Source organism: Telmatherina bonti (genome assembly GCF_933228915.1).
Source record: "Telmatherina bonti genome assembly, chromosome: 2".
NCBI classification, from domain to species: domain Eukaryota; kingdom Metazoa; phylum Chordata; class Actinopteri; order Atheriniformes; family Telmatherinidae; genus Telmatherina; species Telmatherina bonti.
Window position 1 is genome coordinate 36,188,276 of NC_136620.1, and position 27,596 is coordinate 36,215,871.

A 27,596-nucleotide genomic window follows, 5' to 3' on the forward strand; every position below is an offset into this window, starting at 1 on the left:
TAATTATGCAAATGAAGCAGTCTTCACCTCTAAGCTCGATGCTCTGCGCGTCCACTTTGTTTCTGTAAAAACAGCCTGCCAAGTCTGCCAAAATTTAATTTAGCTTTGCATCTTCTTTTTTTCTTTCTTTTTACTCTTTCGAGGTTCCCAGGTAAAACCCAAACCCAATTCTGAAGCTTATGTTTGTTGTGCAGCGTTTCAGCACCACATCAGAGTGGACAGTCAGTCGCATCCGTCTAAGTTTGGTTCACTCAAGTCAGTTTGTTTGGTTTTTTGTTTTTTTTTTTGCTCTTTTTTTCTGTCGTGAATTATAATAAAACATTATATATGATAAATAATAACACCTTTTAAATATGTATAGCTCTTCATCACCAAGTCAAAATAATAGTGAAAAGTCTTGAGGAGGACGTGAAGGTCGCTGTCCTGCAATCAAAGACTGGACTCTTGCGCCCTCTTGTGAACTAACAAGGAAATTACATCTGGCAACCCGGCAGCTTGTTTCTAGAAACCCCCCAGTTCACAACGCCACCCCTCCCAGTCTAAACAAGTAAAAGACTTCACAAGTAATTTAAGTAGAGACGTCCAAAAGTAAAACCTGTTCCTTTTGTTTTTACTGCTTTATACAAAGTTATTCACTAAAGACTGGCCCTATTTTGTTGGTTAATATATTGATGGGATGTGGTTTCAGTATGGGCCTTTGTTTTAATCTGTCTGTCTTCTGTCAAATGACTGTCTTGTAATGCGGCTGTAGTGTGACATATGAAACCAAATAAACAATTATTATTATTATTATTATTATTATTATTATTATTTAGAATCATATAGTACTTCTCAAGGCACCCAAAGTTCCTCACAGTGAATCCTTTATTCATACACTTCTCATTCATACTTGGTGATGTTGAGCGACAGTCTTATGTATTCATAGCCTCTCATTAAAGAAGGAAAAAAATCAGCTGCCTGTGAAACAAGCTGAAATTGACAAAAGGATTAATAAATGAATATTTGATGAAAAAAAATCAGTAAATAATTTTCTAATTCTGGTTCAGTGGAAATATTTTTTAAAAGCAAACAAATATGATATAAATACATATACATTACTTATAAACTAATACTTTGTTGAGCAATCCATTGATGTTTCCACTACAGTCAGGTGTTTTCTGTTCCTGTCAGTCCGACTTCTGCACCTGCTGACTGTACACTGCTTAAAAAAAATAAAGGGAACACTTAAACAACACAGTGTAACTCCAAGTCCACCACACTTCTGTGAAATCAAACTGTCCACTTAGGAAGCAACTCTCATTGAAAATCAATTTCACATGCTGATGTGCAAATGGAATAAACAGGTGGAACTTATCGGCAATTGGCAAGACACACCCAGTAAAGGAGGGGTTCTGCAGGTGGTGACCACAGACCACTTCTCAGTTCCGATGCTTTCTTGTTGTTTTGGTCTCTTTTGAATGCTGGCGGTGCTTTCACTCTAGTGGTAGCATGAGACGGAGTCCACAGGTTTGCTGTGTCTGTCAACGTAGTGTCCAGAGCATGGAGGCGCTACCAGGAGACAGGCCAGTACATCAGGAGAGGTGGAGGAGGCAGTAGGAGGTCAACAACCCAGCAGCAGGACCGCTACCTCCTGCAAGATGAGCTCCAGCAGGCTACAAATGTGCATGTGTCTGCTCCAACAGTCAGAAACAGACTCCATGAGGGTGGTATGAGGGCCCGACGTCCACAGGTGGGAGTTGTGTTTACAGCCCAACACCGTGCAGGACTTTTGGCATTTGTCAGAGACCACCAAGATTGGCAAATTCTCCACTGGCGCCCTGTGCTCTTCACATGAAAGCAGGTTCACACTGAGTACACGTGACAGACGTGACAGAATCTGGAGACGCCGTAGAGAACGTTCTGCTGCCTGCAACATCCTCCAGTATGACCGGTTTGGCAGTGGGTCAGTAATGGTGTGGGGTGGCATTTCTTTGGAGGGCTGCACAGCCCTCCATGTGCTCGCCAGAGGTAGCCTGACTGCCATTAGGTACCGAGATGAGATCCTCGGACCCCTTGTGGGACCATATGCTGGTGCGGTTGGCCCTGGGTTCCTCCTAATGCAAGACAATGCTAGACCTCATGTGGCTGGAGTGTGTCAGCAGTTCCTGCAACACGAAGGCATTGATGTTATGGACTGGTCCACCCGTTCCCCAGACCTGAATCGAGCTGAGCACATCTGGGACATCATGTCTCGCTCCATCCACCAACGCCAAGTTGCACCACAGACTGTCCAGGAGTTGGCAGATGCTTTAGTCCAGGTCTGGGAGGAGATCCCTCAGGAGAACATCCGCCGCCTCATCAGGAGCATGCCCAGGCGTTGTAGGGAGGTCATACAGGCACACGGAGGCCACACACACTACTGAGCCTCATTTGGACTTGTTTAAAGGACATTACATCAAAGTTGGATCAGCCTGTAGTGTGTTTTTCCACTTTCATTTAGAGTAGAACTCCAAATCCAGACCTCCAAGGGTTGATACATTTGATTTTCATTGATAATTTTTGCATGATTTTGTTGTCGGCAGATTCAACTATGGAAAGAACAAAGTATTTAATAAAAAATATTTAATTTAGATCTACAACGTATTACTTTAGTGTTCCCTTTATTTTTTAGAGCAGTGTATTTCGTCCCATTGTTCATCTGAAAAGTGCTCTAATTTGTCCAGGACTGACACTTTTTTTTTTTTGTTTGTTTGTTTTTTTCTTCAACTCAGTTAAATAAATAAACAAAAACAAAAAACAACAGCGTCTTATATCATTAAATTATAGTTTAGCAACGATTTATTTATTGTTCCTTTTCCCAGTCTCCAGTTATTTGAGTGACTGTTGTAAATTCAGCCTTTTCTTTAATGACAGCGTGTGAAAAACTTTGAGGACAACTATACATCTGGATCCACAGCTGGAGCACAGCTACACAAACCTGGCAGCCAATCAGCAACGACGGCCTCTCTGACCACCGCTGAACACTCACATTTACGCAGCAGCAAGGTAAGTGTTGCGGCGTCCTTTTCCTATAGCCGCTGAGAGGTGTTGGGTCCTGTAATATTGGTGACGCGCTTCGTCCTTCCAAAGATATGCTGGATCCAGTTGCGTTTTAAGATGGTTTATTTTCATTGGGATCAGCGTTGCTTTATATATACAGAGAACGTGCTGTGATGACTTGACAGAAAATAAACCGGAATAATATTGAAGAAAACACACAAAAGGCTAAAGCAAATTACAAAGGAGAAAAGCGAAAAACGGTCAACAAAAATTACGGCTACCCAGCTGCCTCTCCCAAAAACCATTTCCCCAAGTGAGAGTGTACCTTTTAAAACATGCACTTACACCTAACCGCGCCCACACACGCACGCACTAACACTTGTATACGCCCACACACTCGCGCATAGTGCTCCACAGAATACATGTCTTCTATAGTAAGTATGGTGAAGTGTCTTGTCTAAGGAAACAACAACAGACTGACTGAGGGAGTTCTGCCAACAAGGGATTTCTGTTTTGAACGCTGCCATCCTTTAAGAAAGGTTTCTACTCCAGTCTAATCCTACTATACCACTTTTAAAAGAAGAGGAAGAAGAAACTGAACATTTTTTAAAATTCATTTGCATGTCATATGCTTAACACTATTCTTTAATTATGCAAAAACTTCTGGGAAAAAAACCCCCAATGAGGTTCATAATTATCGGTTCCCACACCTTTCACACTCGGTTTTATCTATGTGTTATCCCTTTGTGTTTACCACTTGTTGCCTCCACATCTGAATTAAGAGTTACATGCTGATGACAAAGTGAGAGTCTGAATACATCGTCTCCTTGATTAAAACATGTTCAGACACTGCGTAAAATGTCATTACCAGTAACTGATTTTATCTCACGTCATGCTGAAAGTTGACACATCAGTTTCTAGAACATTTATCACACAATAAACAATCCTGTCAGCAGAACTTATTCCTGAAAAACTGGAAAACCTGTGTAATTATAAAAAAAAAACGATTAAAAAAAAAAAACGACTTCTAACGATACATTAATTTACAACAGATCAATCACACCAGGCTCAGGCTTTCAATGTAAAGATGAAAAGGAAACCACTGTGCTGCTGTTAAACAGCAAAAAGGCAATATTTCTGAACGTAGAATTCCAAATAATTTATTAGGATAAAGATCTTGTCTAAAAAGTCTGTTTAAAAAAAACTGAATGATTTTATTCTGTTTAATTTTAGAGAGTGAAAATTATCACACTGCATTATCATTTAGTAGAGGTTTAGAGGTCATCATTCCAAAGAGGTATTCACATGCATCCTGAAAGTCTGTTTTTATTGGTGTAATGCACCATCTTGATTTGGTTTTCACCAGTTCTATGCTGGTTTGTTTGTGAATAACCACTTTGAGCTTCTGAGGTTGTTCTTTTTACACTTCTTGTTGTGTCAACAGCAGGGGGCGCATGGAGACCCTTTCAACCCCTCGACTTACCATATTTTATGGAAGGTCTGTCCTAAGATGACATCTCCTCTGCTCTTAGACCAGATCTCCTGCATCCTGCTGCTGATCAGGGAGTCTCATATTAGTAAGATGAATGCTTCGTTATAGGATTCCCATTTAACAGCATTACAAAAACAAACAGATAAATATAAAACATACATATTGATTTTTTTTTTCATCACGGTCACCTTGAAGAAAATCTGTGAAATCATGTATTTGAAACGGGTTACAGATTTCCTTCATGACCAGACTCACGTTTTGATACACACAACTTTGCTAAGGTTTTCAGCCAGCTTTTCTTCTGTATTTTGCTCTCAAGGAATCAAACTTTCTTACAGTCTTTCTTGAGCTTTTGATTGTTGAGTCACTTAAACCCTAACCTATGACCTATTTAAGCATTTAAAAAAGCCACCTAGTTTGATATCAACCGTATATTTAGAGGCACTTTGTTACTATTAGCCTGTTAGATTTGTCTCTCTTTTTTAGTAATTTACAAAAAAGTACCTACATTCCTCCAGTTTGGCAGACATGACACCAATAAGGTGATTAAAAGTAATTATTTTTTGCATCTTGCTTTCTCTTCCAAACAGAAATACAAATATAGCAGGTTGCTGTAACCTGCAAGAGCCTTGTTCACAGGTAAAGGTGTGGCTGTTTACAAGAATGAAGCTGATTCTTTGTCACACATGGTGCCCACACTTCAACGCACCTTTTTTCAGTGTCAGTAAGAATGCAAGTTGGAGCATGAGTCTGTGTGAGAACGTGGAGAGAAAAAGAAACAAAGATAGCTAAATCAGGAGGAGGTAAATGAGAAAAATGACTGTTGTAAGATTTCCCTGCAAAAACCCCCTTTAAAACACCAAAAGCTTAAAAAGAATGGAAGTTTGTCTCTTCAGGGCTCATTTACATATTTGCTTTGTCTTAAAGAAGACTTAAACTTCTCACATGTACACGACCTTCTGCACCAAAGCACGTATTAATAAAGCTTAATTGTTCATTTGCATTTCGTACTGCATTTTAGTAAAACCTTTAAATAGGATGTGGGCCTTTGTTGTGGTTTTTCAATAACAAGGCTCCCTTGTCGGTGGCTCCCCCGAAAGGCTGTTTCCACCTCTAAGAGGCCTGCAGTTTACTTCCACTGACCCGGAAAAGGGAAGCGCTCCATCACAGGTTGGATCACTTCTCTATTCCTGACACATTTGCTGGGCTATGCGCGTGTGTGAGCTACATTCCTTACAATGTGTCTCGACTAACACACCATGCGGTTAGGACACAGTGATGCAAAAGCAAAAAGTTCCCCCTGAAATGCTATTGAAATAAGAAGCGTGCTTACTCTAATGATCTTCACTGCATGCACACTAATCCTACCTTTGTGTTGGGATTGTGCATTGATGGGTTAATAAGAACTTGCAGCATGAATTTACAATATGGCAAAAAGAGGAAATGATGCCTTGTATGGACCTAACAGCAAACCCCAGCAGTTTTCAGTGAGGCTGGTTGTGTGATGGAGACATCCCCTCTGCACCCTTTTTAACCACTTTCTCTGATTCAGTCTCATGACACAAATTCACACCTGCATGATTCAAACCCTGAAAGTCTCAGACAACTCATGAATATATCTAAAACTAATAACTTAGTGTGGGACATTTGCTTGGAGGGGGATTTATTTGTCTGCATTCACTGGAACTGGGTGGTTTCAAGGGACACTATTTCAGTCAAGATCTAAAAGTAACATTTGGTCTGAGCAGGTGGAGTTGCGTCAGGAACTTTTTCACCTTGTCTAAAGAAGAAACCCAAAGGTCACAAGTTGCATTTAAACACAGGTGATATGTCAGTCCACTATATTATATTAGAAATTTGTAGTCTAAGAACCATCCAATCAGAGCACGTGGTTTTATTTGTGGTATTGTGGAGAAAAACAATGATATTAAACATTAATCTAAGGATTGATGATGACATGCAGATGATGTAATCATAAAAAAAGCTCAAGAGTTTCAGTTTCCCTCGAAGAGACAAACCTTCACTTCTTTTCTGCAGAGTGTGTGTTTTGTTTAGTCACCAGGAGCAGCTTGATTGCCTGTTGGGCGCAAGGAATCAGAGAGCAGCGCTTTGTTTCTGCAAGAATCAAACTCACCCGGAAGTCCTGGGAGGAGTGGAGGAGGAGCAGAAACCCACAAGACGTCACAGTTGTTGTGAGCAGATAAATGCATTCAGCTGAGCAAAGAAACCAGATAAGCTGGAATAAGTCGGTGTTGCAATGCAGAGGTATGACATTTTTATTGTATTCCTCATTTAGCCATTTAAATTCATATCTGTCATAGCTGGTTTCCCAATGTGTCCATTCAGCTACTTTTCTTATGTTCAGTAAATAAGTTCCTTTACTATTCAACATCAGCAGAGAGAAAAAAGACTTTCACTTAAGAACTGGTTTGTCTGTTTCCCCTTTGTCCTCTCGTGAAGCGTTTCATTTAGCAGCAGCTCTGATTTATCATGTTTCCTCTCAGCCTTCCCAAGCCTCAGTTTGCCAGCTGGCTTATAGAGCAAGTGGAAACGGGCCAATACACCGGGCTGTGCTATGTGGAGCAAAACAAGTTCAGAGTTCCCTGGAAGCACAACTCCAGAAAGGACTGCAACGACGAGGACAACAAAATATTTCGGGTAAGTTTAATGATCAAGTGAACTTGCCTCTGCAGTCCAAGTTTTTTTTATGTGGCTGTGTGATTAGATAAGCAGGTCATTTGGCTTTGTTGACACGTGTAACTAAACAGCAGACTGAGAATGTGAATCAAACAGGAAACCTCGAACCTCGTTCTGCAAACTGCTGATGTGAGGAACAATCACAGAATGCCAACACTATGACACACACACACACACACATTTTCCATGAGCCAAAGAAGACACTAGTTTTAGATTAAGAATAGCAAAGGCCTGGATAAGCACCCGCAGAGATCTTCTATTTTTATAAAAGCTTTGTGAATGATTAATGTAAGCAGTGTTTATAGTCTATAAAGTAATCAAGAACTTTTTATGTGAGGAAAAATGTTGGAGGAATAAAGAACATTTTTGCACCAAAATACAAAGAATATAAAGTTTTCCCAACAGGGAAAGCTCTAGTTTCCCTTTATGTGCTACTCCTGGATAACACCCTACCTGCCTGTGGTTCACAGGCCTGGGCAGTGGCCAGCGGAAAAATCAACGAGTTTCCCAACAACAAGGCAAGATGGAAAACCAACTTCCGCTGTGCTCTGAATAACCTCTCTATGCGCTTCAAGATGATAAAAGACAATTCAAAGAACCCAGACAACCCGCATAAAATCTATGAGATTATCAACACTGACTGTAAGACGGCTGGCATTTAATCCAGACTTTCAGACGTGGAGCCGCTGAGGTAGAAAAACAATAACATCTGTTTTCTCCACATGCAGACAACTATGAAGTCCCTTCAACTCAGCACTCCCAGGATGATTCTGACATGACTCCAGATATCTTCAGCTCTCCTGTAGAGGAAGTTCCCCCTGGAGGCGAGGTGCTGTGATGCCGAGAATACACTTTCACTTCAGCTAAACGGCTTGACTGCTACAAAGATTTACAGAGCTGCTTCAGTGTTGATATAATTGTATTTTCTCCACAGACCAACTTGCTTAATGACTTCATGGCCTTGGATCTCGGCAACCAACCAGCAGGTATCATTTGCACTCCATAAATACAGTATTTATCTATAGTTTCTATTTAGTGTATAATAAAAGAAGCTTAATTTTAATGTCAAGCAGAGGATCAGCTGTGGACAGAGAGCTACGTCCAGCCTGATCTGCCAGTCGTTGGAAATTATCCCCCTGCAGCAGAGAACCTCCCACAGGTCTTACCAGAGAGTCAGCCAGCCTACATAGAAGGTATGTTTAATTGCAGGAAAGGAAACAATTTTCCTGAAGAAAGGTTTGCAAAATGATTTTAATGTTGTGATTTTTTTTTTCTCCTAAACAGTAAATCCTCCTCACACACTCGGTTCACACACTCCCCATCCCTGTCAACTGGAGATCTCTATCCACTACAGGAAAAGAGAAGTTCTAAGGAGGACGCTGATTGCCAATCGTCTTCAGCTCCATTACCACCAAGAGGTCCCTGAGTTCAATACCCATCACATCTGCTTTCCCTCGACAGAGGATCTCCTGGACCACAAACAGGTACGTCATCATATCAGCTGGATTTATGATGCTACGTAAAGATGGTATACAGTAAAGAAAGTAATCAGATACAACGTGCAAGGAGAAGACAAAAAGTTAAGAGCCTGTGTGTATGTATATATATATATATATGTATTGTCTCGATTCGATTCCGATTTTTTGGGTGCCGATACAATTTAAATTGCAATTCTCACAATTCTTCGATATTGCTGATTTTTGTAGATTAAAAACAACATAAATGTATAAAACTTTTTTCTTTGCTCGTCATTTTTCTTGATTTCAATGAGGAAAAAACAACACAGTAGCCAGACCATCATTCTGCTGCTATAACGCCCAAGAAGACAAGTAAAAAGATCAATAAAAACAACAAAAATGACAAAAATAATCCATTATAAAATTTTCATTTAGTTGGGAAAAAAAATCAATTTAACAAAAAAAATCGATTTTAAAATTGTGAAGCAACAAAATCTCAATTTCCAAATTTTCGATACGATTTTCCCACCCCTAATATATATATATATATATATATATATATATATATATATATATATATATATATATATATAAAGGCCAAAAGTAATTCTCGACAAGCTGGTGTTTGCTGAAGTTGTGGAATAAACTCAGAAATGAGGTAAAAATTGTAATTCTTTATTTCTATTTAAAAAGATGATTTATCAGTTTATTTTTGGGAGATATGCAACTTAATTATTTTCTTTATAAAAGTCACACATTGTGTATGTAGTGCATTTGTTTTTGTTGGTATTTGTATATGTTAAGGTAACGCTACCTGTAAGTTTACATTATTAGGCATACAAGCTTCTGCCTTTTTTTTGTTTTTGTTGATTAATTGTTCTTTTTTTTTTGGAAATGGACAAACTGATTGTGACCGATACAAAACAAAACTAAACAAAACAAAATAAACTAACTGGTTTCCTTGAACAGACCCCAGAAGATGTGATTTGACTTCTCATCTTAGCTTATTTTGAATATTCAAAACAAAAGCGCAGCTTTCCTGACTCACCTCATCTCTACTAGTGTCGATTAAGGAGGAGTAGAAAAAGGAACCAAATTCTTTTAAAGTTCATGAACAGTGCATTCTGACTTTTTGTACTTTTCTGATCACAATCTTCTTTGTCTTAGATTGAATACACCAACCGCATACTCAACAGCATTGAGCGCGGTTTGTTCCTGGAGGTGGATGAAAGTGGCATCTATGCTCGGAGGCAGGACAGATGTCATGTGTTCGCCAGCACCAGTGATCCCAGTGTGGCTCATCCAAACCCCCAAAAATTACCCCAGAACACCAGGGTAATGCTCCTGGACTTTGACAAATTTGTGAGAGGTAAATGCGGACCACCTTCTCCTCTGTATGCGTGAATCTATCCCTAATTATTGCTCGTTTTGATGCAAGCAAGCATAAAGTTCAAACTGAAACAGATGCTTCTGTCTGTGTGTGTTTCAGAGGTTAAACAGTTCAGGGAGAACAACGGTAGCTCACCAGAGTACACCATCAACATGTGCTTCGGAGAAAAGTTCCCTGATGGAAAACCTTTGGAAAAGAAGCTTATTGTTGTCAAGGTAACATACTTTCCTCCATTTTTCTCACATCCCTGCACTGTTGTAACCCATGTTTAGTTTCTAGTATTAAAATGGGGTTTTTTTTGGTTTTTTTTTTTTAACCCCCTGCAGGTGGTGCCTCTAATCTGTCAATATATTCATGACATGGCTCAGGTAGAAGGAGCTTCATCTCTTCACAGCGGCAACGTCAGCCTGCAGATTTCACACAACAGCCTCTTTGACCTCATCAACTCTGCATTTGCTCTGCCAATGGCAGAAGACCACTTGTCTGCTTCTGAAATTTTCTTTAATCAGTTCTAAAAACGGATTTCTTACCAACCCCCAGATGGGAACAACTTCAGCCCCTAAAGCTAAAAAGTGAGGCAGGAAATCCTGCTAGCATCCAAAGCTTTGCTGAAATTCAAACGGATCCAGTTTAAGGAATGCGTCATAGCAGCTAAATGTAGACATGAGCAGACTGGACCAGGCTACTGAGAATCAGGACTTTCTTGATCTTTGCTGTACAGCATCTACATTTTTTTTATGTGCACTTCAGTGATAAACTGACATTTTTCACTACAAAAAACAGAAACAGGCTCCTCTGGACTGTTACACAACTACTGTGTTAAGTTTAACTATTAAATGATCTCTGTAAAGTAAAATTGTTAGGCTACTATACTGTTATGGTAATAACCCACTTATAAAGCAAAAGAAGGCAAACTTAACTCACCAGGTAAAGTTTCAGCTTACAAAACAGCTTATTTGTACAAATTCTAAAGATGCTAACTATGAGTCTTTTATTTTTGTTTATACTATTTTGTGCATCATAACTAACTGTCATGTGTATGGGGATTTCATGTTTCTTTTTCTGAGAAACTTTCATATTTTGCTGGTCATATCCTGTACCACATACTTCAATAAGCTTGACTAACCAAATCACTCTCACAATATGCTAAATTCTGTGACTCCTAAATGCTGGAAAGTTTCTATTGTACAGAAACTTTGCATATGTCTGAACTGGTTTCACTCAATTTATAAAAAGTGTAAAATGAAAATAAACACTGAATGAAACAACTTGCATTTTAGACCTATTTTTTAACAACAAATACTGCTAATAATAATATTTACCAGTGACTTCATCAGGTTCACCAGTTAAATCTGCCAACCAGAACACCAATTCAATGCATTTTGCCATGCAGACATGGTCAAGATGACTTCAAACCGAGCATCAGAAGAATGGTGACTTGAATAAGTGACTTAAATGTTGGTGCCAGACGAGTTAGTTGGACTATTTCAGAAACGGCTGGTATAACTTGATTTGCAGACACACACAAAAAAAACCCCCACTTAGCTGCAGTCGTCTGGATCAGTGGTTTCTAACGTGGTCCGGGAGCCCCAAAGCCCCCATCTGTGATTAAAAGTGTCCACACTGAGACAAGTTGAAGTGTTTTTTTTCTTTTAACACATGGACATTTCATTCACATGGAACTGCATAAACCAGGGAGTTGCATCAAGAAATAAAATCACATTTAAGGTCACAACTTGCACATCCAATCAATTCTGGTCCATGTTTAGGTGTTCAGTGAGGCCAGTGGACAGGTAGAGCTGATGTAGAGGAGTAGTTCATCTCTATCCTGGTAAACTTAACTTGTCCTGCAACATTAAACATGTCTGAGGAACACCACAGGACAGATGATTTGTCCCTATTTAAAGAGATAAAAGTGAGGATATTTGCTGTTATTTTAACTTTGGCTTCATGAAAAGGACAGACTGATGCATGCAACATGTTTCAACTTTCTCACAACTTTAGAGGAAATAGGACAGCAAAAATAACTGGATGTTAAAACAGAATCTCAGTAAGTTCAATATTTCACATGTAAATATGGAGGAGAGGGGTTTACTCTGTAAGACTAGACTGGTTTAAAAGAGAACAATTCAGCAGTGGAAATCCCTCCATTGGCTCACCGCAAGGGAACACTTCAAACCGCAGCCAGAAAGGTCTGTCCTTACATTCAAAGAATCATGCTCTTACTATCCCACAATGAAAAAAGAAGAAGATATCTGCTGCCTTCTGTGGGACAGAGCTCGTTTAACGTGGACTGAGATGAAATGGAAAACTGTTTTATGGTCGGACAAAACAAAATCCACAGCTCATTTTGAAAAATAAAAACAGCATACGCATCGGCACACAGCTAAAAAAAGAAGCAAAGTAGAAGTGTGGAGCTGCAGCACATCTGAAGGCACGTGAGAGCAAAAATCATACATACAAGCACAACATACAACTACCATCCAGACTCAGTCGATTAACATGTTTCACACATTACAGCAGCATGGCTCTGTTAAGTTAGAGTCAAGACCAGCTGGAGCAGTCCTCAAGGGCCGCAATCTGGGATTACGCTGTGAAGAAGTTTACAAGAGCTTGTTTGATCCATTTGATTTGATCAGAGAGTGTTGTCCACCAAAACAACGAAAACCTGCCGGATTGTGACCCTCGAGGACTGGAGCTTGAATCATCGAACACTAAGAAGCTAAAATGGGACATGTCCCCCAGAAGTAACAACTGGCAGAGAAAAAGGAATTCAGCATGTTTCATGATCTTTATATAACACCACAGATCCAAATGTGCAAGACAGAAACGGTCAAAAGGGACAATATTAGTCAGTGCATGATTTAAAATAAGACAAATCAGCATTTTCCAGCAGTAAACGATTTATTTGTGTTCCCTCAGAAACACCTGGCCTGTACGATCAAGTAAATGCAAAAGAAAAAAAACAACACATTCATATAACATGAGCACCTGGTTTAGTTTGTTATGTTGTTTAAAGTCTTCAATTTCAAGTCCTTGGCTTCGTTAAGCCTAAATGTACATGACAAAGTACAATAAAAGGCAAACAAACGAATAGAAAAGCAGACGAATAAATGCTAAACCATCCAGAGTTCGAGTTTTGTGAATATTTTATAGAAAGCTATTCGGCGCAGCAAACACAATCTCAAAGTGTAGGTTCATCTTAAAGACACAAAACAGTCAGAATAAGGCTGCATTTACTGCAGAATTAACACATTTACTGGTCTAAAGACATGTTATACAGCAACTGGAAATTGTCGGGGCTCATGGCAATTATGTGTCATATAAACTATTATTTTTATCTCGATGTTATACAAAAAGATAAAAATATAAGCTTGTAGTTAAAATGTTAGACGGGACATTGCTGGGTGAGACTGTGATAAAAACAGAAATGTTTTAATGTTTACCAAGAAACGCATCAGGCTTTATCTTTATAAAGCAAATAAAATTTAGACTTTTCTAAAAACTCACCAGACATATTAACCCTTACATATCAGAGAAACCAAATTTTACCGTTTACTGTGGTGCTTGGCACCGTTGTGGATTGGTGGGTGGGGGGTTACGGTCTTTCGATTTTCCCCCTCGAAAGAAAATACCTTCAGAGAATTGGTTGATATTCAATAGGAGATTCAATAATTTATTTGTAGCCACTTAGACAAACTTCCCCCATCATAAGCTGGACTGTAACCAGAATTAAATGCCAGATGTGGAAGACAGAAAGCTCAGGCATTCAATTACAAAACTTAAATCATTCAAATCTATAAAACAGAAAAAATTATGCTAATCACTGACGACAAGGTGGACCAAAAAAAAGAAAAAATATACAGGCAATCGTATCAAATCTGAATTATTTACAACTAAATCTAAAACTTTTCTGACTACACTAATACATTTTCTACAAAAAATTGCATATGTGTCTTTTCTTCATGTGACAAACCTGACAAATATGCACACTCTGCATATTTGTATCATTTTTTTTTTTTTAACAGTTATGGTGAGTTTTGCCACTTAGAAATACCCCATCCCACCCTGCAAGGGAACACTGACAGCCAACACTGCATCCTCCCGGTGATATGCACATCACTGAGAAGGTTACCTGATTTAGAAGTCCACAACTGTGATTTGGCTTTTGCCTCTTTAAGGCATAGCCTCCAACTCTCCCAGCAAGTTTCCGCTGAACCACACAAAAAACACCAGTTTCTGGCAGCGACAGTTCAAGCAAAAGACACAGATGAGTTGGGCTCAAGTTTGTTCTCAAAATACTCATTAGCTTAAAGTTTCAGAAGATATGAGCGAATTTTACATTGAGACCGTACTCTGGGGTTAAACACAAGTCTGAGGTTCAGGCTTTCATTCCCTTCATGGACTGTCTGACATTTTCATTGCTTCTATCTGTGACTCAGGTACTGAATCCTCCCCTTTTTTATGTTTCCTAGCATGTTTGTATTTGTCCACGTACGCCTTTACCAGATTTCCCACTTTTACTGGATTGATCTCTCCGCTCTTGCTGTGGCAAACCTGGTAATCAGAGACATAATTACATAGTTCAGTACAGACGGCTGTGAAATTACTCACACAACCAATGACAAGCTCTTATCTCATCCCTCACTTACCTTCTGGACAGCTTTACGTAGAATTTCTTTGTATTCCTCCTTGTTGATATCCCTCTTTTGGTAGAAAGGCTTAATGGCTAGCTTCACCTCTTCTACAGCTCTCTCCTGCATGTGCAGCTTTTTCAGATACTGTTGGCAGGAGTAAAACATCACTCATGTCATTGTCAGGCTTTCCCCACACAACGTTACCTCCTGTGCAGGCCCAGCATTAAAAGTTAAAATGATCAGAAGCAACGCTCACCTTGTCTTTCCTCGATACATCTCCATCCTTTACCTCTTCCTGTTTAGTGCTTGATGATAACTCTTCAGGATGCAGGCCGTCAGAACTGGAACAATCACTGAGTAGACCTCCGGCACCCTTACGTGAAGGATTACTACCTGCTCCTGCAGCATTCTGTGGAAGCACAAGATTATACATCAGGCAAAGTTTCAAACACAAAAGTTACAGTACTGACCTGCAGAGCACATAATCCCAGTTTTATGACATCTTAGCTCCAAGTCTAAGATAAGTCTATTCATAATTATAATGTATGTTTTTCTTTAATAAAACCACTGTTGTGCACTTCATGATATACATCTGTATCCATGACATACAACAAAAAGGTCCAATTCAGTGGGGGTGAGTGTATTAAATAGACAGAGCTCAGGTTTCTAACAATGGCACTAGTGAAAGAGAAAAAGTGGAAACACCGGACGTGGAATCACAGTTCTACTTTCGTTTAGTCTGAAAATGTCTCTGTATCCGTTTTAGTTTCGATCACATGACGTTTTACAGCTGGAACGGTCGGTCTTTTTAGGTAAACACTCCCACCTTCTGGTCATTACTGGCATTACGTGTATAATGCACGTCAAAGAGCAGGTTTCAAACCAAAAGGAAAAAAATGTGTCTGACACGTGGCCGATTCCCACCTGACTGGATGTCTGGGCAGCCATAGAAGGTCTGCGAACTCCTTCCTGCTTCAGCTTCAATTTATAGAGTGCCAGCTCTGCAAGAAAAACTAAGTAAATACCTGAGATTCAGATGCATAATGTGTGTCTGGTGTGCAGTGACAAACACTTACTGCTAGCAGATTTCTCTGGTGGAGGGTCCTCTGGCTCCTGAATGTTCCAGGTCACCCGCTTCACCAAAGTCTTGGACTTTGCTCCTGCCACAGTTGACACCTGCTCCCCTTCATTTTTCCCCTCCACTTCTTCTTTCTCCTGTTTAACAGCCACACCACCCCCCTCTGTGTGCTCAGATTTCACATAATCCAGGTTGTCCAGCATTACATCGACATTGAAGTCATCTTCAGAGTCTGAAGGCTCCGGTTTTACAGGGACAGTCAACCCAACAGGACTTTGTTGCTCACCAGACTCCAGTGAAACTGGCTGAGGCTCGGATACTGTGTCCTGCAGGCAGTCTGTTGCAACAGGTGTGGTCGGTGTAAAAAGTGAGGTGACAGGGTGTAAGAGGCAGAGCTCTGAGGAACTTGGCTCAGATTTATTAATGGTCATTTCACAAGACTCTGTCTTAATGAGGTCTTCCATTACCTCATTAACATTGTTGCTAAGTGCCAAAGACTGCATGTCTGTTTCTTCCTTCTCCAGTGATTGATTAATAAGAAACTCTTCAAACATATCCAGACATGGATGTTTTTCTTCTTTAAAATCGCTGTCAGTCTTAATCTCTTCAGTCATTTCAGTGGTTTTGGACTGGTTCTCTGCACTGATGTCTCCATCTTCCTCTTTTATTTGAGAGGCAACAGAGGAAGAAGGCAACTCCTGTTTAATTACTTTAACACACTTTTCCTCCTCAATCCTGCTTGTACTTTTCTTCTCTTTTTTTCGTTCCTGTGAACGATTTGTCTCTCTGGACGATGAAACACTTGTCCCTGAAGATGTCTGTGTAGTTCTGGATGAACTTTCTGCTTTCCTTCTGTCTCTTGAACTGGATCGAGACCGGTTTCTTCTTTTGACTTTAGACTGTGCCTCTGCTTTGTCTCTGGAGGAGACAGATGCATGCTGTCCGCAACTGTTATCTTTCCTCCTTTCCCTGGATCTAGACCGTGATTTTGAGGGAGATGCACCCCGTTTTCGTTCCTTGGATCTGGATCTAGATCTAGATCGTGACTTTGACTTAGATTTTGAGCGAGACCGTCCACGTCTTTTGTCCTTTGATGGTCTCCTCCTGTCATAGTCCCTCTCTCTGCCATCACTTCTCTCCTTGCTCCTCTGTTTCTGCTTCTTTCTTCTGGAACGATCTCTGCTCCCAGAGCTGGAACAAGACCTATGCAAGCACAAAGACGGATGAATTCCTTCATGGAAAAGAAAGACCTTTAAAAAAATGACCAACAAACAGTCACCAAATAATACAGAGCATAAAAATCTGGAACAGTTATGTTTACCTGGATCGTCTCCTCCTTGTCTCGTCTTTGGATCGTGACAGAGACTTCCGTCTTTTCCTCCGAGACTTATCAGGGGAGTTGGGTTGAGAGCTGTCTGAGGATGAACGTGCTCTCCTTTCTCTTGACCGTGACCGCCTGGAACTCATGGCTCTGTCTTTATCCCTTTCCTTCTTTTTGCTTCCCTGACCAGATCCACGATGGTCTTCTCTTCTGCTTCTGTCTGTCTCAGAACTACTAGAGTGCTGCTCTTTTGAAGCTTTGGATGTCTGCTTTCTCTGGCCCGAATCTTTTATGGGGGACTTGGAAGATGTGGAGGCTGTTTTATTTTCTACTTTTTGTTTCTTTTTGGTGGTCACAGCTACAGATGCAGAGGAGTCATCTCTGTTGGTAAACAGTGACTTGTTAGAAGGTCCAGCATTTTGCCCACCATCCTCTTTTTGAGCATCTTTCTCACTTTTTAACTGATCCAAACTGAAACCAGGTGTGGGTTCAACTCTTGGTGAATTCATGTGACTTTTAACACCATCACCACACCTTTCAGACTCCTCTGCTACATCCCACCTTTGTTCTTTCTTCATTTTAGTGTGAATTAAGATTTGTGTCTCAATTTTTATGTCTTTAACTTTTGGTTCTGGTTCAGCCTTGACACAAGGTCCGGAGATCCCTACGTCATGTGACACAGTATTTTGAGCACTCCCTGTTTCTTCCTTTGAAACCTCAAATTCCTGTGTTTCAGTTTTTACCTGTACCAAATCCTCCTTGCTTGGCACTGAGCCCTTCTGGTTTGCTACTGTAGCATCTTTCCCGTCATATGAGGCATGCTGAAAGCTGCTGTTCAGGCTTGTGCTCTCTGCTTCATCACCTGAACTGCTTGAATCGGACATGGTAGGATTAAAGGGATCATAAATATTATTGTCTTGTTCTTTAGTGAGCAGAGTTCGGGAAGCCAGCAGCATTTGTTTATCTTTGTGCAACTGTTTCTTTTTAGCTTCATCTTCCTTTTTCCTGCAGCTTTGCTGAAAGGTACCTTCAGTGGAAGATGACGATGCGATGCTCAGCCGCCTTGCGTGCCAGGAGTTCCCACTGGAATTGATGCGAAAACTCACTGCAGAGGAAGATGAAGATGATGAGGCGTATTGTTGCTGGTTTGCAGGAGTGCCAGAAGAAGAGGAGAAGGAGTTTGAGAAGGCAGACGAGGAGCTTGCGCCATCAGGCCGGTGTCGCTGTGTCTGACTATTAGCTTGGCCTTTTTGCTGGTCAACACTTTGTTGCCTTCCTTTGTCTCCAGAGAGGCTGTTCATGCCACTCTCAGGTATGCCGTCATTACTACTACTAAATCTGTTACTACCGTGACTGCCACTCTCAATAGCACCATTATTTGAGGCAGTGCTACTCTCCCTTTTTATTTTTGGTATTCTCGGAAGCACCGACACATCTACCCACATGGGCTTTGCAGGTGCTTTTTTAGGTTGGGACTGTGATGGAGCCATTCCCTTGCTCTTGAAGTCAGAGTCTTTGATGGGGTGGATGGATGAGTGAATGGTTTCCCTTGGGGCTTTTACTCCACTGGCTGCCAAACGACTAGGAGATGGGGTTGGTCCATTTGGACGAGGAGACTGAAAACTCAGATTCCCTCTTGGCGATAAATCAGAATGGGGAGTGGGTAGTGTGTGGCTGGATGGAGGAGGCTGAAAGGAGGGTGTATGAGATGAGCTCTGGGTTAAAAGTCTATCCACAGAGCTATGGGAGGATCCTGGCAGATCCTCGTCATAGTAAGGAGGATCTGAATTGCTTCCTAGGGTAGAAGAAATCCCTGAACTGATGAGGGTGCAGGCATTTCCTGAGCTACTGTTTCCCCGGTTGCATGGAACTGATGTAGACGGCATCACTGCAACAGAGACATTGCACAAGCAACAATCATAGTTTAGGGGGAAACAAATAAGCCAAACAAAACATATAAATTCAGCAGAAAGGCTGCAGGCCGAGTTCCTGTTGTCAGTTATCTGCATCAGATTGCTAAGCAGCCAGTTTTAATACAATTTGTTACTTCTGGATACACATGCAGATTGGAAGGGAAACAAAGTGAAGTAAAAAAAAATAAATAAATAATTTAAATTAGTGGGCCAGTAACGCAATTTGTCATTTCGCCATTTCAACAACCTTAACATGTAGAACAACTATACTTTTTACTGCCCACATTCAAATAGAAAACATCTGCAAAGCTTCCTATGAAAAAAGAAAAACTGACTTGTATAAACTTGGGCATTACATCACATAAATATTTTGTCAATACTGTGCAGGTATGCCTCTCTTCAGCTCATAGAACTGTGATTAAAATTAATATTAAAGTAGCTTATGTCTAAATGCTAGCAGGCTGTTCTATGATAGATTGATGCATTATTACACAACCCATGACTAAAAAGTTCTTAAATTGCTCAATCAAAAGTGAATTTCAACCAACACAACTGGCTCTGCCTGCTTCCTGTGTTGTCAAATTGAAGACAATTCAAAAGCTTAATATTCATCACTATATATTCACTTTATTTTAAACAACAAACATTATTTGTAAATGAAGGGTAAATAAATGTACAGTATTTACTTGTCTGCAGAACTATTTAAGTCACAATGTTAGAAATAAAAATATTTTTTAAAAAAACAACATACTTTGCTTTGAAGCTTTAAGGGAACCATCTCGATTAATGACAACATCCGAGCTGTCCATCAGGAGGATGCTCTGTCCTGTCAGGATGCTGCCCAGCAGATCAGGCACAGGAGCGGCCTCCACTACAGCTCCTGACTGTGGAACATGCACTGCCCTCCTAATACAGAATGGTACAAAAGACATAATGACATCTATGAGGCATACATGTATCCGTTTCCACCAGTAGGGTTCGGTTGGTCCATGTTTTTGGGGTATCCACAGGCATAAAATTTGTAAAAAACAATATCCAATCCAACCCACCTTACTGTTTAAGTCCCCATCGTTGCAGTGCCAATCTGACCCAAAAGGGTTGAATCTGCTGATAGGATTATTTTACCAATGTTACTCGGCACTAAGAACAAAGTGGCAACAGCACCGTTTTTTTTTTTTGTTTGAGTCACATTCAGAGACGAAAGAACAGAAACTGCTGGATGCCCACCATTCTCATCCTTAGTGTCTGTGTTTCATTCTTAATCTGTATAATATCATACAGTGGAAACTTAGAGGTGAAGATTTACCAAACTGGTAGAAGTGGGATTTAAATCTTTAAGAGGGCTGAGTGGTGTGGCCTAAAAGTAAAATCTCAAATGTGATTTTAATTCATTTTATTTCTCTATTATAGCAAAACCTAATAACTTAAAAAAAAAAAAAGGTTTGTATGTAACATCAATAGAATCAGGTTGTCCACCGTATAAATTGCAGCAGATCTTGCATAGCTTTAGGAAGATCACGTGGGATATGTTGTTATCAGTGTCAAATGTGCAATACTGCAGCATTTTTGCATAATAATAAATATTTTGTCTGTTTTCTTCTTATAAGCAGTGACTTTTACTCCATCCATCCATCCATTATCCTAACCACTTAGTCCAAGGAAGGTAAATCATGCTATACTATACTACATTCATGATTTAAAACTTTTATCAATGTGACCGTTGTTTTTTTAACTGAGAACCTTTTGCTTTATTATCAAGGTCAACTAATCCAGACCAGAGTCCAGACTAAACATGAAGAAGCAGCATTTAGCTGTTATTGCTGCAAACATGTGGAATAAATTACCTGTGGAGATTAAACTCACCGATGTAGACACTTTTAAATCGAGGTTAAAAACATTTTTCTCATGCGTCTACGTATGAAGTCTGCACAGTAACTTTTAGTTAATTCTGCTTTTAATAATTTAAAAATAATTTATGATTTATTTTTTTACACCATTTGTAATGACTTTAATGTTTCATGTAAAGCATATGGAAAAGTCTTGTACATGAAAGGTGCTATACAAATAAACTTGCGTTGCCTGACCTTGCCTAAAGTTGGTTACTATGTGTTTAAGCTGATTCATATAAATGTAATGACACAAGTAGCACTGTGACAAACCAATAGATGATACAAAAGCAGCTATAAATTACACACAAAGTCATTTTAATATGACAAATTGTTGCTAATACTCTATGAGACTGACCAAAGCACAAAGATGAAGGTACCTGGAGAGGCTTGCAGTGACTGGTCGAGCAACAGGCTGGTGAGAGCGAAAAGCAGAGTGAGAAATCCCTCGCCTCTTGGCCTCAAACAGCGATGTAACGTGGGCTTGCTGCTCCTCCTCTTCACTGGTCAAAATCAAGACCATAAATCATAATGACATTTAAACAAAAATATCAGTGGCACAACAACAACAAACAGCACACTTAAGTAGATCTTGTAGTAGATGCTGTCATTTCAAAATTTACATCACACATTCGTACTTTTATGCAAGATAATTAAATCAAATGTTAACAGTGATAGTCTTATGATCATTACAAGGTTAGGATAAAGTAAGTTTAAGCCAACTCACATCTAAACAATGTAAAATATAAAAACACAGCACATACGAGTCTACAGGCGTTGAGTAAGCAAAATATATCATGTGAATCAAAAGCTTTGCACAAAATAAGCCATTTTTGTACTTACCGATCCACAAATGGATCCAGGTCAAATGGATCTCCGTAGATAGAGAGGGAAGCAGCTCCTATGTCAACACGCATGTTGCTTAACGTGTGCTCTGCCGGCCTGTAAACCGTCGGAAGCGAGGAGCTCTTCTTGGCTTTAACAATTCCAAGATTGTTAGCAATACGACTTCTAGGAGTGGCAGTCTTTTTTATTACCTAAAAAAAAAAAAAAAAAAAAAAAAAAAGTAGGTTAAAGGAAAGAAAACTCAAAACATCAAAAGGATTCTGAAGTTTATTCTTGAGTTTAAGTGTTTTATACAGACTGAAATATCTGGGAGTAAACTACTAAAATCTCAATACATATGTGGATACACTCACCAACTTCTTCTTGGATTTAGTCCTCCTGATTCTCCGTTTCCTTCTTTTGACTCCCGTGTTTCCCATTTGGCCTTTTTTACAATTAGCATAGGCTGTCTTCTTACTTTTCACCTTTCTACGTTTTACTGTGTAAACAATAACAAAAGGTCACAAACCACCACTGCATAAGTCTAGACGCAATATTTCAGAAAACTTGTATGATATTTGCAGATTCATCTGCCTCTCATGCATTCATATGTGTGTCCTTACTTACCAGTCCTGCGTCTGCGACTAGATGGGAGCCGAGGTGTGATATCCCGTACATACACAGCCGTGTTGAGCCCAGCCACCACAGCATCAATGGTTTCATCCAGCCACGTGGACCGCATCAGATACGTTGGAGCCAACTAAAGAATAAATGTTTCCATTACTTTGCAGTTAGTGTGCATGAAAAAATATCATTATGCAAACAACTCCCGTACATGCACTGCTTTTCCACATAAGCAGTCACTAGCTGAGCAAAACACAACTTCATTAGTTAATATTATCAACCAGTTAAACCTTTAAAATCCATCACTGCTATCAACACAGCTGTGAAGAGAGGTGAGGAAATAAGCCAAGACAGAAGCATCATGCCTCATGCCAAACCTGTGATGTGCGTGCCTGTGTGATGCGATGTCGGTTGACATTAGCTCGAACCCTTTCGCTCTGCTGGGTACGGGCGATCGCTCTTGTTGGAACTGCAGCGTGAGGTCGGGATCGACTGGTGGCAGGACGGGCAGTAGACAGTCGGCTGTCTATATCATTAAGTTCTTCACCTGAACCTCCTCAGGTGTGAGGAAAAAAAAAAGTTTAAGCATCAGACTTGTGATGGGACATAGGCAAAGTTTCAACCATAATCACTTGGGAAATATAATATAGCAAATGCAAGGCATTTATATAACATTTTTCTACTTCTATTCTGAACTCAGGGACATTTTTTATTGTCTCCAATGTCTTGCTAATCTTCAAATTGATTGACAAGTGCTATATAAATAAAAATTGATTTATTAATGGGTCAGATGCCCATCCAAAGCACACTGAAGGTAATATAGGGTTTTGTGTCTTGCTCAATAACACTTCAAAATGTAGACTATAAAGCGAGGGATTTAACCAACAACCTTCCTGATAGTTAACAACTGTTTTGTCTGTAGTTACTTCGTACTTTATATATAATTATTGTTTGTGACATTTGTCAAAGCTCAATTGCAGTCCAAGGTAATAACATTCAACAGAGGAAATAAGTTAAAAGCTTACTTGAGTGGTGGTTATTGGCTTCACACTCAGGACAAAACCATTCCTCCACAGGTACAGAGTCAAGAGGAGGTGTGAGGCACTCCATGTGATACCTACAGAAGAAATGTTTAGTGCATAAGTTTAAAAGTGGCTTTAAAAGAGCTGCAATAACTAGCTCTACAAACACTGGGAAAGATTTTTGTGGTAGACTTTTATCTATCTCACCCTGCATCACAGCCATCACAGAGTAAGAGGCGATCTTCCCGGTCACTCCCCCCACAAACCTCACAGCTTGTTTGCTCCAGGTCCAAATCTACGACTTCTTCTTGACCTGGCTTCACTGGCTTTTGTACAGTTATCTGAACAAAGTAATAAATACACAGCAATTACTCAACAATTATGTATACAGTAAAGATTTTAAATTTACAGCTGAAGTAAAAGTAGACTCACCATTTTCTTGACTTTGCCTCCGTAACATTTTCTAAGGTATATACTGCTAAATTCAATACGGTCTACAGGGCATGATGTTGCATTCTGGATATGAGGGGAAAAAAAAGACAAGACAACCACAACAAGTAAGCAATTTATTTCCTTTACCAAATATTCTATAAAAGAAAGATGCCCCTGAACAAAAGACTTTATGCATTACTATGTCAGACCCACCTTGGCCCATTCAAGGATGCAGTCGAAACAGAAGTAGTGCTCACAGTTCTCCGGTGTTGCAACAGGCTGGCTGTTGAAAGAGTTCAGGCAGATGGGACACTTCTCAGTGTCCTCATCTGAGCTCATCCCTGGAAGGTCAGCAGATGTTTCCCCAAAAGCACCATCCTCGGACTTGGCATCTTCCTCCTCCTCCTCCCCCCCCTCATCCTCATCTGATAAAAGTGTGTTAAACAGAAGACGTTTACATATGACATTGCAATTTCCCTCTGGGATAAAGAAAGCCATTTTCATTGCATTTAATTCATTCATGTTTCATTGAAATACAAGACAAAAAAAAATCTGCAGCTTTATGAATTAAACATAGCAAAATACTATTACCATCCTCATCGTCGTCATCTTCTTCTTTCCCTTCTTCTTCTTCTCCCTCATCATCCTCCCCATTTGTATAATCATCTTCCTCTTCACCACCATCAGATTCTCCCTCTTCAGACTCGTCTTCTGAGTCATCTAAAAACAACACATATAAATAGAATAATTATGTGACAGCTGGTGTACTTTATTCTGTACTTGATTAGACATTAAATATATTTTATAAAACATTTAAAAATGAGAAGCATCTTTAAAGAAGCTACCTGAAATGGCCCACACTGCAGCTCTTTTTCCTTTAATGTGTGACGCGTTATGGTTAATCAGCTCATCTTGGCTGTCGTCTTCGTCCATGGCTGACCATCAGAACCAGCAGCAGAGAAACTTATGGCTTTTATCGTAGTTGTACTTTGGAGATGGAAAGGAATCCACACACTGTTCAAAATAAAAGGGATGAAAATTACTTTGTACAGCAACTCTGGTAAAATAAAATATAATTAAATGTTTATTTAGGCTACTTTAACATATGTTTCTCTGATTTTGAGAATACTTTACACAAATAATTTAACTTCACACAAACTCACCAGAAAACAATAACTTAAGACTAAATATTTTTGCACTCTACCCAACTCCAATACTCTATTCACATTGTATATCCCTGAAAAAAGTGATTTGATCAAACTAAGTTTTGGGTTAGTCTTTAGTCTGAACTCATACATTAAAACATTTTCTTGCTAGCCACAACTACCATTTGAATTTGCACAGGCTTGGTATTATATTACACATTTTTGTACTTTCAGTCTTCTTTATTATTACGTAAAATCAGGAAAAGGTTACTTAACCCTAGCTTGCTAAACTACACATGCATCCTAACTGCGCAAATGCTACATTTGTAAACAAAGCAATAACTCACCAACAAACAATGCTACTACTTATATAAAAATGCGTATGTAGTCCAATAGTAGATATCGGTGTTTAAAATAATTCCTTTGACAAGAAAAAATGAAGGCAATTCTGTAACCTTGTTCCTCTTGAACAAATTGCGCTGGTTAGTAAAATTAGCTCTAGTGTAGCATGCTAGCTAACAGCTAAAATTAGCGAATGTTAACTACAGGCTCCTTTAAAGTATAGACAAAAAACGCTCAGTGTGTGGGTGTATTTACTCAAATTCCTCACTAAGTCCGTGCAGCTACACTGTCATGCTGAATGGGGTATGTTATTCTAATTCAAACCTACCCTATTCAGTAAGAAATGCAGGGTATGTTTAGAGTAGTTTGAAGTCCCCCCGGTTGTTGAGTGACACCACCGGCTGGCTGCTCGGCTGGCTAACGACGGAAAAGGCCGAGTCCACTTCGACAAAATGCGATTTTAAAGAGACAGTGTCCATTTAAAGCAACCCATACACATATACTCATACAATTAATATAATGAATTGATGATACTTTTTTCTTTTTCACTGCTTACATTATTGTATACACATCTTTATACAATATTATGTGATGAATAAATTTACTAAATTATCAAATCAAAGTTTATTTATATAGCACATTTCACACAAGAAACCGTTCAAACTGCTTTACATATATCAAAACAGAAAAACAATTAGACACATCATCATTCACACAGAGCTGCACAATAATGGGCGGCACAGTGGTTAGCACTGTGGCCTCACAGCAAGAAGGTCACTGGTTCAATCCTTGGCTGAGGAGGGGTTTGGTCAGTGGCCTTTCTGTGTGGAGTTTGCACGTTCTCCCCATGTTCTCTCCAGGTACTCCGACTTCCTCCCACCATCCAAAGACATGCATGTTAGGTTAATTGGTTACTCTAAATTGCCCTTAGGAATGAGTGTGGGTGGTTGTTCGTCTCTCTGTGTGGCCCTGCGATGGACTGGCGAGCTGTCCAGGGTGTACCCTGCCTGTCGCAGCCTATCCCAAAGCCAGCTGGGATAGGCTCCAGCTTCCCCGTGACCCTGAATTGGATTAAGCGGGTCAGAAAATGAATGAATGAATTATTCACACACACACACAGATACACCCCCAAACTCATGTTGCCAGATAAAGCTTCTGAAGTAGTCTTCTGTCTCTTCAAACGACAATGATAATAAAAGTAAAAGAATAATGATAAAAGAGATAAGTTAATAAATTAATTTTAGTATATTTTTGCAAGATTCAAATAAATTTTGCAATCAAATCAGATTACTTTTGTATTTCTTCAAAGTTTCCACCATGTTGCATTTACACTTGGTCAAATGGAAATCACCCAGCATTACTTAGGGAATTATCAAACTATAACGATAGTTTAATTAGTATCCTGGAATTGAAAGAATATATATATATATATATATATATATATATATATATGCTTTCTGGCGGATGTTTTGCTCACTTTTGAATTCTGGCGGTGCATTCACTCTAGTGGTAGCATGAGACGGGGTTTAAAACCCACACAAGTGGCTCAGGTAGTGCAGCTCATCCAGGATGGCACATCAATGTGAGCTGTGGCAAGAAGGTTTGCTGTGTCTGTCAACGTAGAGTCCAGAGCATGGAGGCACTGCCAGGAGACAGACCAGTACATCAGGAGACATGGAGGAGGCCGTGGGAGGGCAAGAACCCAGCAGCAGGATGGCTACCACCCTCTTTGTGCAAGGAGGAACAGGGCGAGCACTACCAGAGCCCTGCAAAATTATCTCAGCAGGCCACAAATGTGCATGTGTCCGCTCAAACAGTCAGAAACAGACTCCATGAGGTGGTATGAGGGCCAGACGTCCACAGGTGGGGGTTGTGCTTACAGCCCAACACCGTGCAGGACTTTTGGCATTTGCCAGAGACCACCAAGATTGGCAAATTCTCCACTGGCGCCCTGTGCTCTTCACATGAAAGCAGGTTCACACTGAGTACATGTGACAGACGTGACAGAATCTGGAGATGCTGTGGAGAACATTCTGCTGCCTGCAACATCCTCCAGTATGACCGGTTTGGCAGTGGGTCAGTAATGGTGTGGGGTGGAATTTCTTTGGAGGGCCGCACAGCCCTCCATGTGCTCGCCAGAGGTAGCCTGACTGCCATTAGGTACCGAGATGAGATCCTCGGACCCCTTGTGGGACCATCTGCTGGTGCGGTTGGCCCTGGGTTCCTCCTAATGCAAGACAATGCTAGACCTCATGTGGCTGGAGTGTGTCAGCAGTTCCTGCAACACGAAGGCATTGATGTTATGGACTGGCCTGCC

The 27,596-nt window shown here is 40.0% G+C and overlaps 2 protein-coding genes across 3 annotated transcripts; one reads left to right on the plus strand and one right to left on the minus strand.

The window, feature by feature from the left end:
- Positions 1-7,000: 7,000 nt before the first annotated feature.
- On the plus strand, positions 7,001-10,569 carry irf7 (interferon regulatory factor 7; the record flags this gene model as incomplete). The annotated part of the gene is made up of 9 exons (XM_079258092.1): positions 7,001-7,168; positions 7,678-7,849; positions 7,936-8,036; positions 8,142-8,193; positions 8,281-8,400; positions 8,492-8,691; positions 9,832-10,033; positions 10,154-10,269; positions 10,381-10,569. 9 exons carry the CDS (start codon positions 7,001-7,003, stop codon positions 10,567-10,569), a joined length of 1,320 nt encoding a protein of 439 aa, XP_079114218.1.
- Positions 10,570-12,988: 2,419 nt separating this feature from the next.
- Positions 12,989-25,699, minus strand: phrf1 (PHD and ring finger domains 1). Of its 2 annotated transcripts, XM_079254052.1 has the most exons (19): positions 25,608-25,699; positions 24,638-24,806; positions 24,384-24,512; positions 24,006-24,217; positions 23,793-23,876; positions 23,568-23,701; positions 23,364-23,455; positions 22,716-22,894; positions 22,342-22,474; positions 22,089-22,213; positions 21,733-21,926; positions 21,270-21,392; positions 19,755-19,909; positions 17,091-18,978; positions 15,768-16,972; positions 15,616-15,692; positions 14,948-15,100; positions 14,707-14,835; positions 12,989-14,611 (listed from the first exon to the last, which is right to left on the minus strand). In XM_079254052.1, exons 2-19 carry the CDS (start codon positions 24,723-24,725, stop codon positions 14,453-14,455), a joined length of 5,259 nt encoding a protein of 1,752 aa, XP_079110178.1. In that variant the 5' UTR covers positions 24,726-24,806; positions 25,608-25,699; the 3' UTR covers positions 12,989-14,452. The 2 variants fall into 2 exon arrangements, with proteins under 2 accessions (XP_079110178.1, XP_079110177.1); XM_079254051.1 differs by lacking the exons at positions 24,384-24,512; positions 24,638-24,806; positions 25,608-25,699 and having other exon boundaries at positions 22,716-22,891; positions 24,006-24,181.
- Between the last annotated feature and the right edge of the window lie 1,897 nt (positions 25,700-27,596).